Source organism: Cardiocondyla obscurior, linkage group LG02, assembly GCF_019399895.1.
Source record: "Cardiocondyla obscurior isolate alpha-2009 linkage group LG02, Cobs3.1, whole genome shotgun sequence".
Classification (NCBI taxonomy): Eukaryota; Metazoa; Arthropoda; class Insecta; order Hymenoptera; family Formicidae; genus Cardiocondyla; species Cardiocondyla obscurior.
The window spans coordinates 12,694,550-12,717,316 of NC_091865.1; the positions used below are offsets into that span (position 1 = coordinate 12,694,550).

Sequence of the window (22,767 nt, forward strand, 5' to 3'; positions counted from 1 at the left end):
TTTATATATATATCAGGAAACGTCGATCGAACCTGTGGATCAGTCGGAAAAGGAGCCTGAAAGATCGCGACACGAGAAGTCGAAGAAAAAGAAGCGGAAGTCTAGTTCGTCACAGTCGCCGAATCGCGACAAGAAAGAATCTAAGCGACGCAAGTCCCTGGAGTGTAAGCAGTGCGCTAAGGCAGCGGCGAAGACTTCAGAGAGCATTGTTAACCGGTGCAAGTTAACTTCTGCTCACCTAGCCATCGACCAGCTGCGAGTTCTCATGGCGATCGGCGGTCTTTTCTACGCGGGCAGGCTGAGCGCGGTGCAGGCACCTGACGTTTACGCCATCACGTTAGATGGAGAACGCGGGAACAGACCGCACATTCACTCTAGAGAAGAAATCTTGAAAGACGCGGTAGGCTCGAAACCGATGCCAATAGTATCGGCTTACTTTACTCGTTACTACGCAATGAATTGCACTATCAAGCAGTAATAATGCAATTAGTTGCAGTATGACAAAAAAAAAATTTAGATAAACATGAGGCGAGTAGAAACCGAATTTTACAGGCGCGAGTTCAGTATACAAAAATAAAAACATTTTATTATACAGATCGTGGAGGTGTGTCCGACTTCTACGAAAGAGCTACCGCCCGGTACGAGGCTTTGCGCTTACTGGAGCCAGCAATATAGGTGTCTGTATCCGGGAACTTCTGTGAAACCTTTGGTACCCGATCCGCAGCACGACGAGAAGTTTGTCACTGTGGAGTTCGACGACGGGGACAGTGGTTTAATCGTCCTGGACGACATCAGACTCTTGCAACCGAATTATCCTGTCGTAGGCACGTATTCCGGTGTAATTAAATCGCAAATGTTATCGCATCTTTCATTTTTGCTTTTGTGTGCAGTGTACGATCCAAATCCTCTACTTTCGCTGGGTAAGCGACGGCGACAGACGTCTACTTCGGAGGACAAGCGTTCCGCGAGCAATCAAACCGCTTCGCCGAGCAGTCAAGGCGTTCCGTCGACATCTCGGAGTGCGACAACCGGGTCTAATGGCTTCGCCACGTGTCCCTACATTTCTAATGTAGAATTAACAAACACCAGCGAGTGCGTCGAGGCAGAGACCGAAACAAACGTCGAAACGAGCAGCACGAGCGGTACGGAATATCGCAAGAAAAAGCATATGAAAAAAATAAAAAAGAATAGAAAACTACTCGAGGCTCAAGAAGGCAAGAAGAAGCATAGAAAGCATAGGTCCTGCAAGGAACACCGAAAGCATAAGCATAGGAAACATCGGAAGCACAAACACAGACATCACGGTAGCGTTGGGGACGCGAGCAGCGTAAGGTATAATACACTATCGTCATTTGTTCTACAGCTATATAATGTTTTACAAGTGTTTTCTAATAAATAAGCATTTTGAGCTTCTTGAGTATCTTTATCTAAAGCATTGAATATTTTTTAGCAATCGAGACAATTGGGAGCAAAGGAATGAGGAAGAAGCAATGACAGATTTACTGAATGCAAGCTTTTCCGCCGCCGAGGAAACGAGATTGTCCGACGAAGAAGATGAAATCGAGGAATCGTTTGCGACCGCTCAAAAAGACAGTAAAACTCGAACGGAAATCGAAGAGCCGTCAGAACTAGTTCAAAAGAACAACGACGACGATCAGACAGTGCCAGAACCACCCGAGTCTATTCAGCAAACCCAGACCGAGATCGAGAGTGAACCCGAGAAAAAAGAACCGATCCAGCAGACTCAAGCTAAAGAGCCTGAGCAAAATTGCGACGAGGGTCATACGGAATCCGAGGAACTGTCAGAAGAGGTTCAGGTGAATGACGAGGAGCCTGAAGAACCGCAAGAGCCAGTTGTAAAGAAGCCGAAGGTACAACAGAAGGCAAGTCGCGCCTCGGCGAATCGTGTCTCCGCTAATCGCACTCTAACGAGCCAAGCTTCGGCAACCTCAACAGTTCGCGGTGCCGCGAATCGCGCAGCGGTAAATCGCGCTACAGCGAATCGCCCAGCGGCGAATCGCGCTTTAACGAGACACGCCACAACGAACTGCGGCACCGCGAGTCGCGTCACGAAGAATCGCACCGCCAACCCGACAGTCGCACCGGCCAACGCGTCGAACCTCGTCGAAACACCTAGTCCGATAGCGCGCATGTTACCTAACAAACGTCACTGGAAATGGGCGAGCAGCAGCCGCGTATCCGGCGGAAATCAATATTTTACGGCCATACGACGTGGCAGAGAAACGATAAACATAGGTGACAGCGTGTTATTTTACTCTTACCGCAAGCCCCACGAAAAACCGTACATCGGTAAAATTGTGTCGTTATGGCTAAATCAAAAACTAGAAATGAGAGTCAGGTCCCAATGGTTCTATCGCCCCGAGGAGCTACAGCCGCCTTGCAGCCTAAACCCTTCGGTAATTAATCTCTCATAATGTAATATATCTTATTGTAATATTTAAAGTAAAAGATTATTTTTATTTTTACATTATAACCCAAATAATTTTTTTTTTTTTAAGCAAAAGAAGAAAATATAAAAAGATTAAAAGTACTTTCTTCTAGAAACTAAAAATATTTCTAAGTTAATTTAACAATTATCAAAATATATTAGAGAATTTCAAGAAATAATAGTCAATTTTTTTATATATAATTTATCTAACAGAAAATGCAAATAAACGTGACTGGTAATACTTTTCTTTATTCGCAGGGCGGTTTATTTGAGTCGAAACACAGCGATTCGAACGACGTGCAGACGATTTCTCACAAAGTAATGGTGCTACCACTTGAAGATTACAATAAGATACTGCAGGCATCGCATAGACATCAAAAGGGCTACGAGGACAACGATCCTTATTACTATTACGCCGGCTTTTATACACACCCGACGGTAACTTACGCGCCTGGTGTCACGGCCATCATAAACGAATGAGAACAACTTAAGCTGACGATTAAGTTAGCCGGCATTACTTAATCGTGGTCAGCTGATAACTCTGCAAAAATTCTGACGCGACAACCGTTTGAAATGAACGGCTCTCTTTTCTTTTTTTTGCGGAGAAAAAGTAAACCTGAAAGCTTGTAGCTGATACGTTGATAGAAACGTAGGCGATACGTTACACGCAAAACAAAAAATAAATGCGAAGTTATTTTTTTTTTTTTTTGTTCTCATTAAGTCTCTTTATCGCGAGAGCGTTGCTCATTGAGTCTACAAGGCACAAGCATTACTTCATTCGCGAGATACTTAACGGAACATTCGTTTTTGAGATAAGAGAACATTATTTACTACCCAATAAGGTTAAATTTATTTTATCAGAATCGAACAATCTTAATTTCATCATTAATTAATAATAACGTGTTACCTATCCGTCGCATTCTTTAAGTAATGTGAAAATTTTGTTGTATACGTGACGCAATTGAATACTTTATCGATCCTGGTTAAAGTCATTAGAAAGTAAAAAAGGGAGTGTATTGTCGTTTGAACACGCACGCGATCCAAAATGACGTAGATTGATAAAACTTCGTAGCCTGCAAATTTTAATCCTCATAACAGGCAATACTTGTGCCTTGTCCAAAAAAAAAAAAAAAAAAGAAAAAAATTTCTCTCGTTACGATCCGACTGCCGTTCGGTTTCTGTGAATTTCCGAATTGTAATTACGCTTAACATTTTGCTAGCGGGAGAGAAAGAGAGAATGTGTGTGTATGTGTGTGTGACAGAGCGAGAGAGGAAGAACGATAGAGCGAGAGAAATGGATCGATGCAATAATCACACTAAGTGGCATTAAATGCGGAAGTGATCGAGATAAAAAGTTATTTGCTGTACATATTGTAAATATCATTTTAAGAATGTGTGTCTAACATTCACGTGCACACGACTCGTTGATGTAAATCGCGTTACAAAAGCATAGATTCAACTTTATATAGCTTAAGTTTTAAGCCGTAAGCTAATGACCCGAGTAACAATAACGTTTCGATATTTAACAGAAAGAAAGAAAAGAAAAACAAAAAAACAAAAAAAAAAAAGCAAAAAAAGAGGGAAGTACAGACTATTTTCATGTTCGGAGAGTAAAAATTTTTTAACGATCATTAAAACGACGGTACGATAAAATAACGATAATGTCGCTTCGCCGAAGGGAAACGAAATAAAAATGAAAATATTCGAGTCATACTTTAGGGATACAGCTTTTAGAGAATTTCGCTCGATTTATCGTAGTAGATCGATGACGAACACGACGATGTCGTGCTTTTACTTCGCTAATCGATATATCTTCTAACGCGTTGATAGAATAGATATTTGCATATTTTGCGACGCAGTCAGACACGCTTTGACTTGAAATATTGCGGTGATGTAACGAGCAATAAAAAATTAATCCCATCAAGGCTCGCAAGAAAATCAATTATTTAAATAACAGGCTGTTCGCTGAGTTTAAGGTAGCACTTCCCCCCCCTCCCCCTTGAGGAATGCAGAAGGCCGTTATAATGACAGAAGTAAAAACCTTAACGTCAAATTAACGGAGAAAGGAGCTAGACGAGTTTTCGTAATGAAGCTTAACGAGAATGTTATGACGTTGAAATGCAAATTTACGGTATGCATCAAATGACGTAGCGATAAGCCTTCTATCAAAACGACTCGCGAAGGGATAGATAACCGCTTTTGCTGATGAGAATGCAAATGATTCAATCATAATTCGTATTAGAGCTTATAAATCTGACTCGCGAGGCTCAAGCCTAAATGATCGAAAATGTATTTATAAAGAGAGCACGTGACACGTGACTTATTGATTAATTCTATATTTCGCGAGTAGAAAATAGATGGAACGGTTGAGTAAAGAATAGTTCTTGAATTGCAACGGGCAAAACTATAAAATTCATTTCTAGACACAACGTAACGTTCAACATTGTCAAATATTTATTAAATAAAAATGATATGTAACTCATCCCGAAGTTACATGCTACTTTTGTAAAATACAAGCTCGCTCCCTGAATTATACTTATATGTTAATTGATACGTCAATTAGCTTGATAGTATTCGTTTTTCCCCTTAACCCTCCGATGCAGAAAAAGATTCTGACGTAAACGTAGTGATACAAAATAAGGTGCTATACGTCGAGAGACGATTAATTTTCTTTTCATAAACACGAGTGTTTAACCGAAGAAATGTAAAATATTTGTTTTTAATTTTAAAGCCGGAAAAATTAGTCAGTTCTAAGAGACAAATTTTCTTTTTTCTTTTTTATTTTTTTTTTATTACAACGCTTACTTTTACATCCACACGCAATGCGTTTGGTAACCAGTTGCATTCCGATGCGACATTTGTTTTACATATTGAAAACTATTGAAAGAATCGAAATGTAGTAATCACTTGCGGGACAGGTTTGCAAAAAAGAAACGGCAGAAAAGTGCTCGTTAAATTAAAGGAAGTTAATAACGTTTGCCGAACCCGAGGTATAAATCTTAAAAGATGAACTTTAACATTCAGCCTTTATGTGTTTGCAGTTGTATTTACTCAAGCCGCTCCCGGAGCGTTCGCCAGTTACTTTTGAGATTATTACGGAGAATACATATACAACCGCGCGCGAGTTAGCAGAGTACAATTCCTTAATAATAATTATAATAATAATAATAATAGTAATAATAATAATAATAGAATCGCGTTACAAGACCGACGCTTCGATCGTAGTTTTCCACCTTCTCTATCGCCGGGATGTTAAACTTCGCTGAGATAGATCTCCGAAGTGGTCGAAATTAAAGACTCTTTTATAGATATAATTTTTAGAACGTTTTATGTGAGAGAGAAATTTTGATGTTATAGATACGGTAAATACTATCATATGATCCTCCAGGCGATCGATCGATTTCTCAAACGAGAAAATACAAATTTATATGTAACGTTGACGAGAAATCAAATGATTTTACAGCGACAGCAGGGCGTTCTAATTGCGTAAAATTCACGACAAATGTGTAACAAACGAAAAATGAACGTGAATCAATTAACAATTACACAATCGACATCCAGAGGAGATTTACTTCTTCTCGAAGACTAGAATGATTTCGTCAAAATCGAAGAAAATGGTCTAAAGATCTTACCGCGTTTTCTCAAATAAAATATGTACAATACGGAGAAAATTTCCAAAAATTGCTGTCGAGAGAGAGAGAGAGAGAGAGAGAGAGAAAAAGTGAGAGAGAGCGAGAGATATGCAGAGCGTGTATAATATTATAATACTAGCGTAGAGTTGAAAATCGAAGTGGTAAGAGTGTGAAGTACAAACTGAAGTTACAATAAATGCAATGCGCGCGCGAGTGATGCGGTAGTCGGGAAACCGAGGCGAGGGCTAAGAGGTACTTACATATAACAGGCGTAAAAAATGGCAAATTTGTTCTCTGTGTAAATATACCTGTAGGACGCCCCGTGTGTATATATGGCGCGCCGGAACCGTGCGATATTTCGCAACGTTCGAAAGATATTTTTGACGGTCGAATGGATTCGTTGTATAGAGCACACGATTCAATCACGTAGTACGTAAAAATATAAATACGTGTGTACAATATATAGTATTTTTTCATGAGGACCGCAACAGGACGACGAACAAGTCGGCCCGGCTTTTTAAGTCTAGGAAAGGAGATCTTGATCGTCCCGCTGACGACGCGCAGGTGAAGCTTCCGCGAGTGGTTACTGAATGTCTAGACAGTGTTGGGCGGATGCAATCAGGCCTTATCGGAAATAATAAAGTCTCTAGACCCCCGAGAACACCGAGCGCCATCCAGCTTTCATTTCGATCTTTCTTCACGACGGAGAATCGCGAGGCGTGAGAATTTTTCGGACCGATCCGATCGCGCACAAAGTCAATCGGACACCGTCAGCGAGAGGTGCTTAGTTGTGATGGAGTTGAGATTAATTTAAGTAATCTGACTGATGGTGCCCAATTTTTCCTGAGTGCAATCGGGCCTCACCCGAATCTTTGCATCTCGCGAGGAGCACGCGTTTCAAGATGCGTGCTCGCGGGACGCATCTTTAAAAGCGCACGGGTCACCGATTTGCATACGGTCGATACCGCGGGTACGTGTCGTCAAGAGCAGCTACACCCCCCCCCCCTCTTCTTCACAGTAACTATAGTCGTCAAGTAAAAAGAAAAAAAATTCTGAAACAGCAGCTGTGCAAAGTGGTCGCCTTTCTCTGGCCCGGTAAGAGCATGTAACAGATAAGGAGCTCGGTGTTCTCGCACGGGGGCTAAGCGTGGATGATGGCGGTGAATTATACGGTACCTTCTCTCCGCGCAAAGAACGCGCAACGAGTCGCAATCTTTCTACACGCTTGTAGTAATATTATAGCGCCGGTATATAATATTTTATTATATTAACCGCGACGACGTGGCACTACGCGAAATGCATTCGTCTCGCGTGGTGTCGCATATACACCCTCGTTATATATTCTGGATATTATATATTTTTACTGTGTAATTGTAATAAATTGCTATATGATTACTAATTCAATCCTGAACGCGTAATTCACTCGCACGAGCGAACGACTGACGAGTCAACGTTCGATTCATTCGAAATTGTCATGAAAATGGAAATTCTGTCCATCAGCTGGTCTGGCTTTCCGATTTGCCGCTTTTGAACTCTCCGTCGCGTCCGCGAATGTTATAAAATTAACGTTCGCTTTTTGAAGTTTTTGTAAATATGTATTTAGATCGTAAAAAAGAAAAAGAGCGAGAAAGAGAGAGAGAGTGAGAGAGAGAGAGAGAGAAAGAGAGAAAGCGGGGCGAGGAAGAGAAGAATTAGATGAAATATCTATGTCTTCGATGTTCAATCGTTCTTTCCATTCGATTAATTCGTCGACAAAATCCCCCGCTGCTCCCCGTGTCTTTCGCGAGATGGGGAAGCAGATTAATATTAATAAATCTTTAAGTATCGACACTCCACGTGTACTTATCTCGGATTTTGCGTGGAACCGAGCAGTGATGGGAATCCAAATATAATTAATGCGCGTTTCAATTATTATATTTAATAAACCAGAAACCTGAGAATCTTTATTGACGGTCTCCTATTTGAAATATAAACACTGATGAATTATGTATCGCATATGGCATTATCAATGCATCTCGTTTCCGCGACATACTTTCTTTTATTTATTAGCGAAAATTACGTGACCGTAAAATTTTAACTCGAAAGTCACAATTCGCGTATTGGTTAATTAGCTTCGTTCAATTTCATACTTTTGAAAACAAATTTTCGATGCCCAAACGTACATCATCATTTTTTTCTTTTTTTTTTTTTCAATATTTATTCTCGTTTAATTAGAGTGCATTTTCTTCGGCAAATAAGAGCAAAGAAATTTCGCCCCACTTTATTCATACGACTCAATTATCGCTCGAACTTTCTGGCCAAGGTTGCTCGGTACAGGGAGAACGCATCCGTTCCGGGCAAGTCTGATTTATCTAGCACGTAGCGAGCCAAAGTTTCGCGCACACACGTCCCGCTTCGTAAACGAACTTCGAAATTAAGTCTTTTCGCCCGCGCGCTAGCAATCAATAGATAGGCGGTAAGTATCCCGACAATTTTCCTCGATTTCATATCCGCCCGATAGATGCGCGATTAATTGAATTCCCATCACTGGTCCAGCAACAGCGACGACGGGCGCCGGCAGAAGCAGCACCTTGTACAAACATGAATTTTACGGTAGAACGGAAAGGCGAATGAATTTTAATAACATGCCGCGTATAAAAGAAACAAAACGGCGAATCGATTCGAAGTGGCTTTATTTCTCGCGCGTGCGCGCCCGCGCGCGATGGAAAAAAGGAATTAAAAAAGAAAAAAAGAAGAAAAAAAAAAATATGCGGTATTTTGGACCTGTAGAAAAACTCGAGATTGATTATATTTTTCAAAGCAACGCGCTTGATAGGCGACGGGTGGTGATTGTAGTTCGAGGACGCGAAAATTTTCGCGAGAGACGCGAGAAGGAACAAAGGGAGGAAAGCGCGTCTCCTTTTATCTTGTACTTTCAGAAACGTGCCTGTATGAGGGCGGTTTGATAGTCGTTAAGGATCGGGGTCGAGATAAGGATTTTAGAACGCGAGACTTCATCTATCTGTGTGCTTTTAGAGACGAAAGACACCCGTAGTTTCGCCGTGATGTCGATTGTCCTTGGTATTAGCGACCGATTTAATTCATTCGCTGCTCATCAATTCACTCGCTGTTCCGAAACTTTGATCGCTCGCGAGCGCACATGAAATGCAAGAGAAATATACGCATACAGACACACGCATAAATAGAACTGTACATACACCTGTATGATTAATTATGAGATTTTAGAGGGATTAAGTGAGTTCTGACCGGATATACTTGTTTACGGGCGCGAACGTGCCAGTGTTACGCGCAGGCACACTCCCCTTTATTTTTATCATATCACTATTTGGTCGGTAATAAAGTGCATATTAGATGAGTGAACGAGGACTATGTTAATATTGCATCCCCTACGTGTTCCTAAGACATTCATACCTTTGACCTGACTCTAAGCTCTCCCTATGTACGTATTAAAACGCTAAGAAGTCAAATTGATCTTGATGTAGCAGTAAGAATTTTATTAGCGTTAAAAGAGTAATGAAAATTCTATTACGCGTTAATAAATGATTGCCAGAGGCAGAAACGGTATTTTTATTTATGTATTATTATTATTATTATTATTTTTTATTACTGATAAGAATCTCGATGCTCGAGCTGATTTCTCACAATTTTATTTCCCAGAATTGATTTCCTAATTATTTGAATTAGCTTTCCTGACATTCGTCACGTAAACGCGGAATTTATTAATAGTCGGGATCTGGCTATTGAGAATTAATAAATCGTTCGGTGGATAACCAAGACGAACAGCGGGAGAGTTATCGGAATAAGTAGCGGAAGAGAAATTACATCCCGCCTTTTTCTACTGCGTGATAAAGAAAAAGAACGAGCCATAACGAGAGCCATTTTCAAGCACTGCTTCCAATATGTCGAGGATGGAAACGACCATAGCGTTCTAATCGAGCCTGTCCTACTTTCTCGCACCTTCTGGACCTTTTGTACTGTAAACGTTACTGCCGTAATAAAAAGTTACGCACGCCACCCGTGCAAGCACATTAAAAGACAATCTTATTTTTATGCGATTCATGCGAAATTACCTCAACCGAAAACCCCCACAGTCTCGTTGATAAAAGACAATTGAAAGAAATTGCTAGCGATTTTGTCTTTCCCTATTTTAAAACGGAGAGATGTGGAAATTTTATTCCTCCCCAATTGTCGCCGCTTTTTCGCGATGCCGATTAATTTTTGACTCATTAAGTTGGAATAAATCTCAGCCGTCATACGATTATAGCTCGATAGCACCGGGATCGGTAAAAAGTGTAATTATCAAATTGTATTTTAATTATTTACTTGCAGAGACAGAAAGACAATCAACTCGTCACCGTCTCGAAATAGGAAACTGATGTTCCGGCGCAAGATTAACGAGACGAAAATTATCCTAATTAAAAGGCCATGAATTCGAACGGATGATAATTCGCGCGGCACGGTTTACCCCAGTTTTCGCGCGAATGTAAAACAAGCCGGCCCGGTTGTAACGCGATGCGTTCATCCTTGAATTATTTGCGACTTCCTACAGGAGACGAGTAGCAATTAAAAATTCAGTAACTCGTACTTTTGTTCGCTTACGGTTGTCGCGTGTAATTAATTCGCTACCAGACGGCTCACGTTCGAACCATCGTTGTCAGTCGCTACTTAAATTTTTTCGCGAATTCTACGCGTTGAATCTGTGGCGGCTTTAATACAACTTCCGAATTCTTAAGTGTCTCTTGTAGCTCACCCTTGAGCTACCAAAAAAATTCGGAAGCTGTATCAAAATTGCATTTTTCCATTCGGTGAACGTATGATTTGTTAATCTATTAGAATCAGTTAAACGCTGTTTTCTCCCGTTAAACCCGCGACTCGCGATTAATGCTCCGTTTTTTCGCGGCGGAGCTTTATTTCGTGAAAACGGGATCACGTCGCGATCAGATTAAAAGCATCGTTCGGCTTATCGTTGCGGCGCGGGTGGTTCAATTCCGCGTGAAAACGTTATGCGCGAATGCTCTCCCGCGTATCTCATCATCAATGAAGCGCGATCGGCCGTGCGCGTAGACTCCTATTCTCATCAGCGTCGACCTTCTCCCGGCGGCGACTGATATAGAAAGCTATTGCAACAAATTGGATTTTAATTTAACTCGGTTACAAACATGTTCGCGCGCACACGTGGCGCGGATTGGACCGCCGCCAGATAATCGAGAGCTTAAATGGAGTTGGAATGGAAAACCGATTGTTCTTCGCAGGCCACGGCTCTGGCCCGCTTTGACTGTACGTTCGCGTCAGCCGTCGTTCCGTACTTACGCTAAAAAGCGCGTCGATTAATTGTCCCCCAGCTTTCGTAGCACAATGTAACGTGTAATTACAATCCCGATTTAATTCGAGTATAACAGCGGCGCGACGTGTCAATTAATTAGAATCTGAGCTGGCGCCAAACGCGGTTTAGCCTTAAATTTTGCAGCTCAGCGTTGTTCTTTGGTTTTCGCTCGTTTTTAAAAATGTCCCATCAACATATAACCCGTAATAGAACGTTAATCGCCCAACTCGGCGGTATGCGCAATTTTTCTCGTCCGAATTTCAATTTTCCCCATTGCGGGCTTCGCGACAAACGCGCTTATCGCTAAAAAGAACGACGCGCCTGGTATATTTAGTTGACTGCTAAACCGGATGACGCTTCTTGTTGCGGCGCATATTGTGCTGCAGCGTGACAGATGACACGGATGGAGCGTCGACAATCGATTAATTTGCCCGCTCAACCGCCGGCTACATCCACTTACATCCGACATTTGTTCGTGCCGCGGCGCAACGCGTGTATCGACTAATCAGCGCCGATTTGTTTCGCCGATCGGAACGCTGGATCGTCGCGTTGTTTACAACCGGTGCCGTGATTAAATAGATAGCGCGTGATAAATGTTTCTTCTTACTCGTTGTCGAACGTTAAATTAAATAATAAATGTAAATACTCTTAATGTACCGCCGCTAAATATTTTTCTACGTTCCTAAAAATATGTACGAAAGATACGTGAAGAAAATTGGAGATAAAGTAAGTAATTCAATAACATAGATACGATGGATAATTCTGCAAAATTGTACAGCTTATTTTGCTGAGGTGTCAAGACGCATATTACGACGTCAAGTGAACCACCGAATAGGAGCCAGATAAATACCGTTCGATTAATATTTCACGCAACATAATTATCGGAAAAGTGGCAAAAGTATCGTGTAATGTACTTAATAATCACGACGGAAAAATGTCAGACTTTCAATTCGGAATAGAATTGAAAACATCAACCTCAAAAATATCCGTCTCATTTTATACTCGAAACTTTGTATTCAATTATGTTATTATAGCCAATTGCATAATTTTGCAATTAATAATTGTAAATCACGCGTTAATTGTAGATTGCAAATTTTTCCTTCGTCATTTAACCCACCCAAATCATTCGCGAGCAGTCGAAATTAAGCGCCGTCGCTCGTGTATCACGCGAATGTAAATTATAAATATAGGCAGTTCTAAAATCACCGCGATAATCTGTAACTACGTGATTTTGAACCGACCGATTATTAAACGGCTGCAGCAAAAATGTATGTGTCCTTAAAAAAGTCATATTAGCCTTAAATTAACTGTATCGAATAAATCGTCGGCTTTTCAACGATACTGACTGATGCCAACTCTCTTGGCTCACCTCGCGGTGCGTGAGCAAATGTCGGTATAATTTTTATTTCCTGCGCGTAATATAATTTTCCCTAAAACGTATTGTAACAAATCATGCAACTCACCGATCAATGCGCAGCAGCGGAGATCTGCGACTGTGATGATACTGTAAAAAAAATAATATAAAATTAAATTGTAGACAAATCAAAATAATGTTTACCGTAAGAAAAAAAAAAAACTTAACGCACCTCTAATAAGTTTTTCAATTAAACAATTAAACTCAAAATTTTATTATCTCAACAAAATTTTTAAAAAATTAAATTGTTTTAAACTTAAAATATTTTTTCGTTACTAATTATTAAATTATTATTTCAATGATAAAGAAATCTTACAAAATGTTAAACTATTAAGTTTTTTTTTATAAAAAATTATCCTTACCAATACGTTGCTCCGCCGAAGCATGATGTCCACCCCGGACCTCCTCCTCCTCTCAGTTATCTAAGCTGGATTTCTTTCAAGCACAAGATACTTGCGGCACTCGCGGACTGTAGACTCTATTCGCACGAGTGTGGTAGCGGCACTCCCATTTGAAAAATTTAAGTTATAAATTTCGATGACCCGATAACTTTGTACGGGATCCGCGACGAACCCCGACCGTGGTTCGTTCATTCGATTAATAGGCGACGACGATACATGAAATTTTTCGCGAGAAATCGGATTACCAATTAAAATCGCGGAACTATTATGCGACACTCCCGACAAAAAGCAACGAACCGATTGCGATTTGTTCACTAAGTTACGACGACGAGAACTCGTCTAGCTTCTCCTCTGGATCTGAAACAAAATAAATTTTAATTGGTTAATAACGAATTTAATAGTTTTCTTTAACCTGAAAAAAAGTCAAAAGTAAACGACGCAAGCTTTGTAATATTTAATACAAGTAAATAAGACTCGGGACTGTTCTGCCTTTTTTGGGAATCGAATTAAATCTCTTTCCTTAAATGAAACGTCCAAATATACGCGAGTGATACGATTTTATTTGCAGTACGAAAACAATTAGCCACGTCCGCCGGAGAAGGCGATCGGTATTGAGGTCGCTCAATAAAACGGTATCGAGCGATCGCAAAATCTTACAGGCCGATGCACTTTAAAATAACAATCGGATATCACGTAAGCGATTCCTAATTATTGGTGCTGCGACAAACGCGGCTGGGGTAAAACGAAATTTTATACGGGCGGACAAATCGTTGAGGGACATGCGATGAATATCGCTTTTCGCGATTAAATCCCGCTTTCGAAAATTAAATTTAAAATATGTGAAAATAAATTGACTTTGGAAAAAAAAATATAAAGAACTCAAATGAAAATTTATATAAAACTAGAAAAACCATGCGCACGCTTCGCATGCGCTATTTTTCAAAAAATCCCAATTTGCGCGCGTCATTATAATTGGGAACATTATATAATTATAATTTCTATGTGATAATTACAATTGAGTAATCTATGGTCGACGGCATGTTGCCGGTTCACTTACATTTGTACCTTTCGATTAGGTTATTTTCCATCTTTCAAAATCGATTTTAAACGGCAATAATAGAATCGATCAACAAGTAATTTAGGCTTCACACTGATTTTTTTATTTAAAGAAGATTAAAGGGATAATGATTTTCAATCACGATCCGTTAATTAAGTCGAAAGTTTAATTAACGAATTTCATGTCAACATGTTGATAAAAATGTGCGAGGACTTGCCGCACGTGTTCCGCAATGACAATAAGAGATCTAATTAGATTACGGTGACGGTGAATGAATAATGTTGTTTGTGATATAAGAGCAACTGTGGCAACGAGATCTATATTTGCGTCGTGTTAGAAATAGCAGGAGAGGCCCCATATAATATGTGAGTAATTGCAAATAACAAAATGTCAACCGGATCAAAACCAAGTCAAAATTTGAGATATTTTGAGCAAAAACCTGTTTATATTTTACATACATAATAGAAGCAAAAATTTTATTTTATTTTTATTTTTTTTTTTTTTTTAACAGCAGCTAAAGCGAAAGATCGATAAAGCAAATCAATTAACTTTCTGCTGACTAAATATTAAAACATATCGCGGTCGGCGCGTAGTAAAGCCAAATAATTCGTGTAAAATGATTTTGCAATTTCTCTCTTGTGATACGGCAATTTACTTTATCATCTTCAAATATTATTTTCAAGTTTTATTTCATACAAAGTCGCGTTAATTTAAACGACCGTGCAATGGCTTTCAAATAATTCATTGCACGGGGTAATAATTTCTTTGCGACAAAGTAGCATTTTTAAACAATTCCCACGATAAAAATAATTAAAGGGAGAAAATAATTTAGAAGACGGCGGTAAATAATAAGGAAAAAGACAAAAAAAAAAAACAGAACGAGACTCGAGTTCCAAAGTCGCGTTTCTCGGGGAATGCAAAAGTGAAATTAGCGTGCCGATTAAGCGGAGCGATGGATATTATTCCGACGATGCCGGCGGTTCATCGCTCCCATGACGCAATGCGCCCCAAGGAACGTTTTTCGCGGCCGATACCGCAGCTCTGACAGAATAATGCGCGAGTTACAAATGCGTTGTCTATATACCGCGAGCGGCGTTATCTTTCTGCAACAATGCGCCAGTTTATCGACGCGTTCGCGCGCGCGCGTTTATTAACAATCAGAACCTTTTTGTCGCTTTTATCATTTGCGCTTCGTTTATCGGGGCTGGTCGGTCTCGGGAAAAAGAGCGGCGTAGCTACGCCACCGTGTTTCCCTCCGTGTCCGTTTTTTAATTATTATTTTAAACGACCACGTCGCACACAATGGATACATATGTGTGCAATTAGTCTCGCGGATCGAGTAACTCTCGTATCGAGACCCTTCTCGCGACTCGCGGGCGCATTCGACGTTAAAGAGAGCGCGTCTTCGGTCTCCCATCTGACGTTTATCTTCGCCCGAGTCTTCGCGAAGGCTCGAAATTAGTCTCCACCTAATTTCCATGGGGTGTAATTTTGACGAAACGTTCGCTGTTTATCTCGCCGCTCGCTTTACGGTCTCGTCGGATTCATTTCGCCGACTGCATCGCGATTCGCTTATTGGCTATGCCCCGCAGTTGTTACGCGCGCCGGTGAATCTTTCTCTGGAGGAATATCGTGCGCGGCTCCCGCGCGCTGTCCATTGTTGCTTATTAACATCCGGTATCGAGCGGTCATTAAAATTAAAGAAGGAACAGATAAAACTCGTTCGCGGGATGAACAATAAAGTCCCGCTGTTAATTAGATACTTTGGAAATTCGATTCGCCTGGCCGCTCGTTATTTTCAATAATCGCTTGTTTTTTAAAGTCCCGCGCTACGTATTCGGTAATTACTTTTGAAATTGCGTTTCTTGTCAAAAGAAAGTCCCGCTCAAAATTAATTGAGACGCGAAGCTGTTTGACTCCCCGAAACTCCGGAAGTTCAATTATTCATACCACCGCCCGACGTGCGACGGAAGGATTGTGCCCCGTCTTCCCCCGGGGTGAAACTACGATATCGTTGATCGACAATTTTCGGCGCCTTTATACCCGCGCGAACACGAGACGCAATCGGCATCGGCGGATCTCAAAGGGTCAGAGACGATCGAATGAAATTAACGACGCGTATCGGGGTGCACGTGACGCATTAACGGCGTACATTAACGAGTCGCGCTCGCACAGACGGGGTATGTAATATAAGTGCCGCAAAGACCGTATATATCGGGGTGATGGCATACACTCGAGGACTCTCTCGTCCTCCCTCGTCCTTCTCTCTTTCTCTTGACAACCTGCCTTCGTCGTGGCACGTTTCACGGTGTGCGAAATATACACGCGTCTGTGTTAAGCCTCCGTAATGCTCGCCATGTATCATGGTGGGAGCGCACGAGCTCAAGATGAGGGACCAACGCGGGGGTGAACGACGCGCGAGGGGATGCGGTTGATACACCGTTGTAATACGGCGCATGTCGCGCAAGTTTTTGGCGCATAGTGCAAGCACGGCCGTTCAAGGCACGTCGCTCCATTCGACGTCGCTTTATTTAGGGGAACCAGCGAAATATTTCGCATAGTTGAGCGGCGCGAGTCGCGATTTCCCGGCCGCATCGCGGCATTTTCGATCTTCGCCGGCGCGACATTCCCGCGAATATACGTTACATGCGTCAGGCGGCCCCATATGCTTTGCCGCCTTTGCAGCGGAGATAGAGAACGGCGGACCATTAACGAATAGTGGTGTACGTGAACCTCCGTCTATATCCTCGGTCTAAGCGCGAGTCCCTCCCGAGAGGGTCATACCTCAACGAACGCGGGAGTCCTCGTTTATGGCTGCGAGCATGAAGCGTTCCCACCACCGCTGCTCGCCAGTCAATTTCAAAAACTGCGACGTTCATATTTTAACTTTTAACAATACCGATCGCGTGAACCGTGTCGCACATTTATCGATTCGCAGTTACGATTATAACCGCACATTGCTGCCCCCCGGCCCCTGCTCCCTCCCCTTTCACCTCATCGAAATAAAAATAAAATAAAAATACAAACATCACAGAGATAAAAAAAAAAAAAAAAGAAAAATAAATGCAAGTGCGTGCAAATATAAATTTCCGATCTAGAGGCTTGTAAACAGCTCGCGCGTCGACAAAGCGCAATTCTGCGGGGAATAAAAATCGTAAGAGCCCGCACGCGATGGAATTCGCGGCCGCGAGAGAGAGATATTTATTTCTCGAGAACAATCCAGGCGGAATTTGCATTTATACGAAGGACCGCGGGTATAGGACCTAAGTCACATTTATAGCAGAACTTGAATTAATGCAATAACAGTTATGCCGCACGCAGAACCGCTTTGTGGTGCTACTTTCGTAGCTATTGTTCGAGGAGCGCGGCGCGGCTGAACTTGAGCCCGTGCAGTCTTCCTAATTTCCTTTTCGGCGCGCGTGTACAATATTTTAAATACTCTCGCGGGTGCGGAGAAATCCGGGAGATCCTTTGATATCTCGTGCAGAGTGTCCGGAGAATATATTCGCTCATTATGCCCGTCATGCTGCGGAATAACATTAACATAAGTCTCGCCCTTATCGCTCGGTCACGTCTGACTGTATATCTCGCCGCGCCGTGATAGACCCCAGCTGGAGGCCTAGAGGCAAGAGAAAAGGAGACCGAAAGAGAAGAGGAAGAGACTCACGACTCGTAAGACCGTGAGAGGATTCGCGTAACTTGACACTGTCATTGGGTATACCTGCCACATCATCGTCGGCTTAGCGACTGCCGCGAGGAGGCGAACTTCCCGATCGTATTTACGAATTGAAAGCAACTTCCCGTAGAGAGATCCGCGAGCGAAACTTCAGCCGTGAATTAATTAAGACGAGTAAATACCGGGGGAGCTTTAAACGGTGCCGACGAAAAACTTTACATTGTTTAAGTAGCTCGCAGCCGAATTCGAAAGTTTTAATTGGCGGTGAGTACGACTCGGGTGCGCACAATCGAGTTTGCCATTTGTATTTAAGGCTATCCCTAAACGCGACCGAATGTCAGGCGATTCCGCGCCGTATCGCCCGGTGATTTTCAACTGGAGCGTAATATCTCTCTGCTCGTCGCACTTTTTTCTTTTTTTTTTTTTCTCTCAGACATGACGTACGATTTTTTTTTTTTCACACAAACGTTAATTAGAAAAAAAGAAAAAAAATAGAAACATACATTGAAATATTCATATTTAATTAAATAAGAGGCGAGTAGAAAACTCGCCGCGACAAATGTGCAGAGCTACGCTGGCGTAACGGTAAGTTAAAAATTTCCTTCCCTCTTTGTGACTTTGCCTTTTCAAGAAGCGCGAAATGAAACACCATAATGAAGCGGCTGAATTTCTACACTAAGCGCTCGTGTAAGCACATACACGAGTTCCGTGCGATTTGCATACGCGAGCGGCGCGCGGCGTGAGAATAAACGGTGAGAATAAGCGGGGATATTCAACGATCGCGTGACGAACGATCGGCATCGGGGGCTCTCGATCCGCTGGAATAATAATTCGGAACCTCGGGCGCGTCTCGCGCGCAAAAAGCCGGATTTGCACTCGGCCGGGGCGACAAGTTCCAGAGAAACTTAGCCGGACGCGCTCTCGCGTTTCGCCTTTCCCCGGAGTGGAAAAGCTCAAAGAACGAGGGAGCGTCGAGAGCACGGACGTGTCTGGAAAAATTCCGAGAAAATGTAAGAGGAAACCCGTCCTCTGTTACTTCTCTTCCCTTCGACTTCCTGTCTATTACTTGTTTTTCGCCCGCCCGCGATCCCGCGCACGCTCACGACGGCGGACAGCGTGAGCGTATAGACACGACGTCATTAAAATCAGAAAAATACATTTTCTACAATGCGAGAGCTCGCGGAACGAGCCGCTTTTACCTGTAATTATTAACGAACGAATTAAGAACGGCGGCGATATTAACGGCGCCATCGATTCCTCGTTAAATATTCCGTTCGAAGATTAACCTCTGTGCACGCATTACAGCGACTACATTTACATCTTAATTTATGCGGAGCGATTCTATCTCGGAATTATGGCCGCAGATACCGTGCGGGAAAAGTTAAGAAAGCCATAAGGTTATTTATTTTAGCGCGCGATCGTTACATCGTGAAGCTCTGAAAATGTCGGTGCGAGTGCAATTTTGTAAATTAATTTCCGGAGACTTGCGCTTTAAAATTGTTTTAAGAAGAGGCGTCGACGAAATTCTCATTAAGGCAAAATCGATTGGAAATTGGCGCAAGAATACTTGGAAAGACGAGAGACTAAAGGATTCCAAACGCTAAGAGGCGTCAAAACACAGACACACACAAAGCAAATTAAAGTAGCAAATTAAAGTAGCAAATTAAAGTAACAAATTAAAGTTGGGAAAAATCCGTTTCTGCGAAAGCCGTTGGTTCAAAATCTTGAAAAAAAAAAAAAAAATTTTCTCTAAGCGGGAGAAATTCGCTTTCGACGTATCTTGATTTCAAGTGGGTGAGTTTACTGCTTTAAGAGCCCGCTTGCTTTTCGTAGTAAAGAATAAAAGGAATATATAAAAATAGATTTCGCCAAACACACCGTTATCGATTCTTCTCAGTTCGCTTATCTTTTGCGCGCTGCACGAACGGTCGGGGAAGCGGAGGCGAAAAAGAGATCGCAAACACGGCGCGTTGCAACGCATACGGGCAAATAATGAGCAAGTAGCAGATATTTACCGTTCTATTGGAAACAGGGACTTTAAAGAAAACGTACGTTTCGCTTTAGCTGGTAACGCCGACATTTCCGTTAGCGCTAAATGTAATTCGCGTATCTGCACGGAGATAATATCTAAACGGTAACGTTACATTAATATCGATTCGAGTACTTCGTGAACCAGTTGACTGTTTAAAAAATATAATATATAATAATAAATTTTTAACTCACCGATCCGACGCGCCCCGACGGAGTCCACGATGATCCTGTAACTTGTCCTCTGAGGCTCCAGACGTTTGTGATGTCAGGTGGTTTCCTTATCCTGGGCACTAGAACATGAAACCCGCGCAATAAATTACAATCGTGCGCGGACTAAAGTCTTTCGCGCGACACTAGGAGGGCATATTCCCGTTACAATAAAGCTTGCGTGAAAATATTCAGCCCCGAGTAGGTTACGCTTTGCACTTCCTAAGCGCGACCTACCCAAGCAGCTGGGACGAGTCCCAGCGCGATCTCTACTTTTCATTAGTCGTCTAATCAAAATGTATGCGGTATTTGATAAAAAAATTTTTACCGCAAAAATAGGTGTAAAATCAATTTAATTAGCCAAGTACTACCGAGGCGCACAAAGAGTCGCGACAAATAAAATTTTATCAACGAAACATATGCATTATTCTGATAAAAGTCTTTTGAGATTTAAATTTCAAGAGTACCCGGCTAATTAAATTAATTTCATATCTGTTTTTAAGCTATTAAGTTTTTATTAAATAACGTATACATTTTTATTATTTTTCCACGTACCTGTCGCGGACTTTGTGTTTATTTTTATTATTATTTTTTTTTTTTTTAAAAACCTTTATATAATTATTTATGTTTCTATATTAATTTATCAAAGTACAAAACATGTTGTTGGCAAAAATTCAGCTCGAAATTTCGATCGCGCAAAATGTTATATTCGTTAAAGGCACATTGTTATTAATAAATCAATCCCGCTCGCGCGGAAAGAGCGCTCCACAAGAAGCGCTTACAAGTAATAGCTTGAATTATTCCGCGCGAGATTCTATTTTACGATTTTAACTCGCGATTTACGGTGGCGGGATAAACGCTCGAGAACGACGTTTGTGACCGCCGTCCGGCAAAGTTCATCGCGGCCGCTTGCAGACGTGTAAAAACTAATATCCGCTTTAAAACGGCGGAGACGTTATTAATACAGCGGTATGCCGCGTCCTGTACAAGTGCGCTCGGCGTAATTATGATATGTGCATAAAGAGCGGCGTTTGCCCGCGGTGTGCGTGTAACTCCCGGAATTCCGGAATTTCTTGCGCGAAACACGAGTGCACGCGTGTGTATGCACGTGCCACCTAGGTGTGCACCGGGTTGCCCTGTAGTTTTTAATGCAATTAGTAAGAGATAATGCCCGGCGCGTGATACAACGGTACAACTTGCTTACGCGAAAATTCGGTCGCGGAACCGGTATGCGTGTGATAAATGGAAATACTGGGCGCGCTCCTAATTGATGATTAGTCCTCGACCTGGCGAGTTTCACGTGGCGAGTTAGCAACTCCGCGTTCCGCGCCTCGCGTCCTGTTTTTATCACTCGCGCCCGCATTTTTGACGGAAAGCAGAGCGACAGAGGCGAAACTCAGTAAGATAAATGCACCAAGCGAATCATCGAGGATACAGTCTAAATAATTTAGATTTTCTTTAATTGCAAAGAATAAAAATATAATCCCGCGCTTCTTGCGCTTTACTTATCCAATTTCAGGTGTCCAATAAGTAATTCTATTTTTCAAGGGGCATCAATAATATGTTTGAAAAATAATCGAAAATAATGACAGGCAGAAAGAATTGAATCAAAACAAGATTAAGTTAAATCTTAATAAATTTTTTGCTTAAAAAATTATTATTAAAAGCTTATTGGATTCCTCGGCATTATACATATATGTATAAACATGTATTTTTAAGAAATATAATTTGCGTTGCGGTTTTAAAAATAAAGACAAATATTTTCGTGGCGCAAGCACCCGCGTCATTGTTATTGCCAAAAAAAAAAAAAAAAAAGTCGGCATTCGATGGAATGTAAATGCTTTCTTGCTTATCGGGAAGCCATAAGCGCAAAGCGATAAATTAGAAGGCAGCGGAGTCGTTTCGTAGAATAAGATCTGTACGTTGCGAACTACCACTACTGCTCGCAGTAAATAGTGGAGAAAGCGAGTATTTGTGCGGCACGACGCAAGTAGTAGAAACCAGCGCGACGCGAAACTCCTTTTATGTTCGTATAATACACTCGTACCGTTTCTCTCTTTCGCTCGTGCTCTTTGCAACGATAATTGCTTTGTCGAACGATATGCCCCTCCGTCTTGTAAATTACATCTTTGTGCCCGCCGACTGGCGACCTGTACTCCCGATTCGCTTCGTTATTCTTTGCCTTTGAAGTTCCGCAAATTCCACGAGTTCGTCTTCTCGTTTTCTTTTCCCCCGTTCGCACTTGCATCTAAAATTTTGACTTTTCCCCCCGAGCGCAAGGGAAACGACGGGCAAGAGATCACAGTTGACGCGTTTTGTTTCTCTCTCTTTTTCTTTCTTTCTCTCGCATCACTATGACGACATCAAATTTTCACCGTACATCTTCTTCATGCCGTTCTTCGTGAATCGTTACTCGCGACGGGAATAAAATTTTTCAAGTACGCGGATCCTCTTTTACACTTTAGGTGTTCGCTTACAATTCCCAAACGATAAACTTTATTTGATTATTTAATCCGTGATTCTTTTATAAGATTGCTCTGTTCCAACGTTTTCTATTTTTATTAGCAAGATTGTGCT

At 41.7% G+C, this 22,767-nt stretch overlaps 1 protein-coding gene and 1 long non-coding RNA gene across 2 annotated transcripts in view; one reads left to right on the forward strand and one right to left on the reverse strand.

Annotated features, from left to right (window-relative positions):
• Positions 1-9,441, forward strand: part of Wge (winged eye) — a 46,499-nt gene extending 37,058 nt beyond the window's left edge. Inside the window, exons 17-21 of the mRNA XM_070674309.1 lie at positions 17-400; positions 596-824; positions 891-1,332; positions 1,451-2,417; positions 2,708-9,441. Of these exons, the coding sequence (XP_070530410.1) occupies positions 17-400; positions 596-824; positions 891-1,332; positions 1,451-2,417; positions 2,708-2,929 (2,244 nt within the window). The 3' untranslated portion in view covers positions 2,930-9,441. The remainder of the gene's footprint in view (positions 1-16; positions 401-595; positions 825-890; positions 1,333-1,450; positions 2,418-2,707) is intronic.
• A 3,530-nt stretch (positions 9,442-12,971) lies between these two features.
• The window catches only part of LOC139113283 (uncharacterized), a 31,569-nt gene continuing 21,773 nt past the window's right edge, over positions 12,972-22,767 (reverse strand). Inside the window, exons 2-3 of the long non-coding RNA XR_011547663.1 lie at positions 20,176-20,273; positions 12,972-13,576 (exon numbers count right to left, since the gene is read on the reverse strand). This is a non-coding gene — a long non-coding RNA (uncharacterized lncRNA). The remainder of the gene's footprint in view (positions 13,577-20,175; positions 20,274-22,767) is intronic.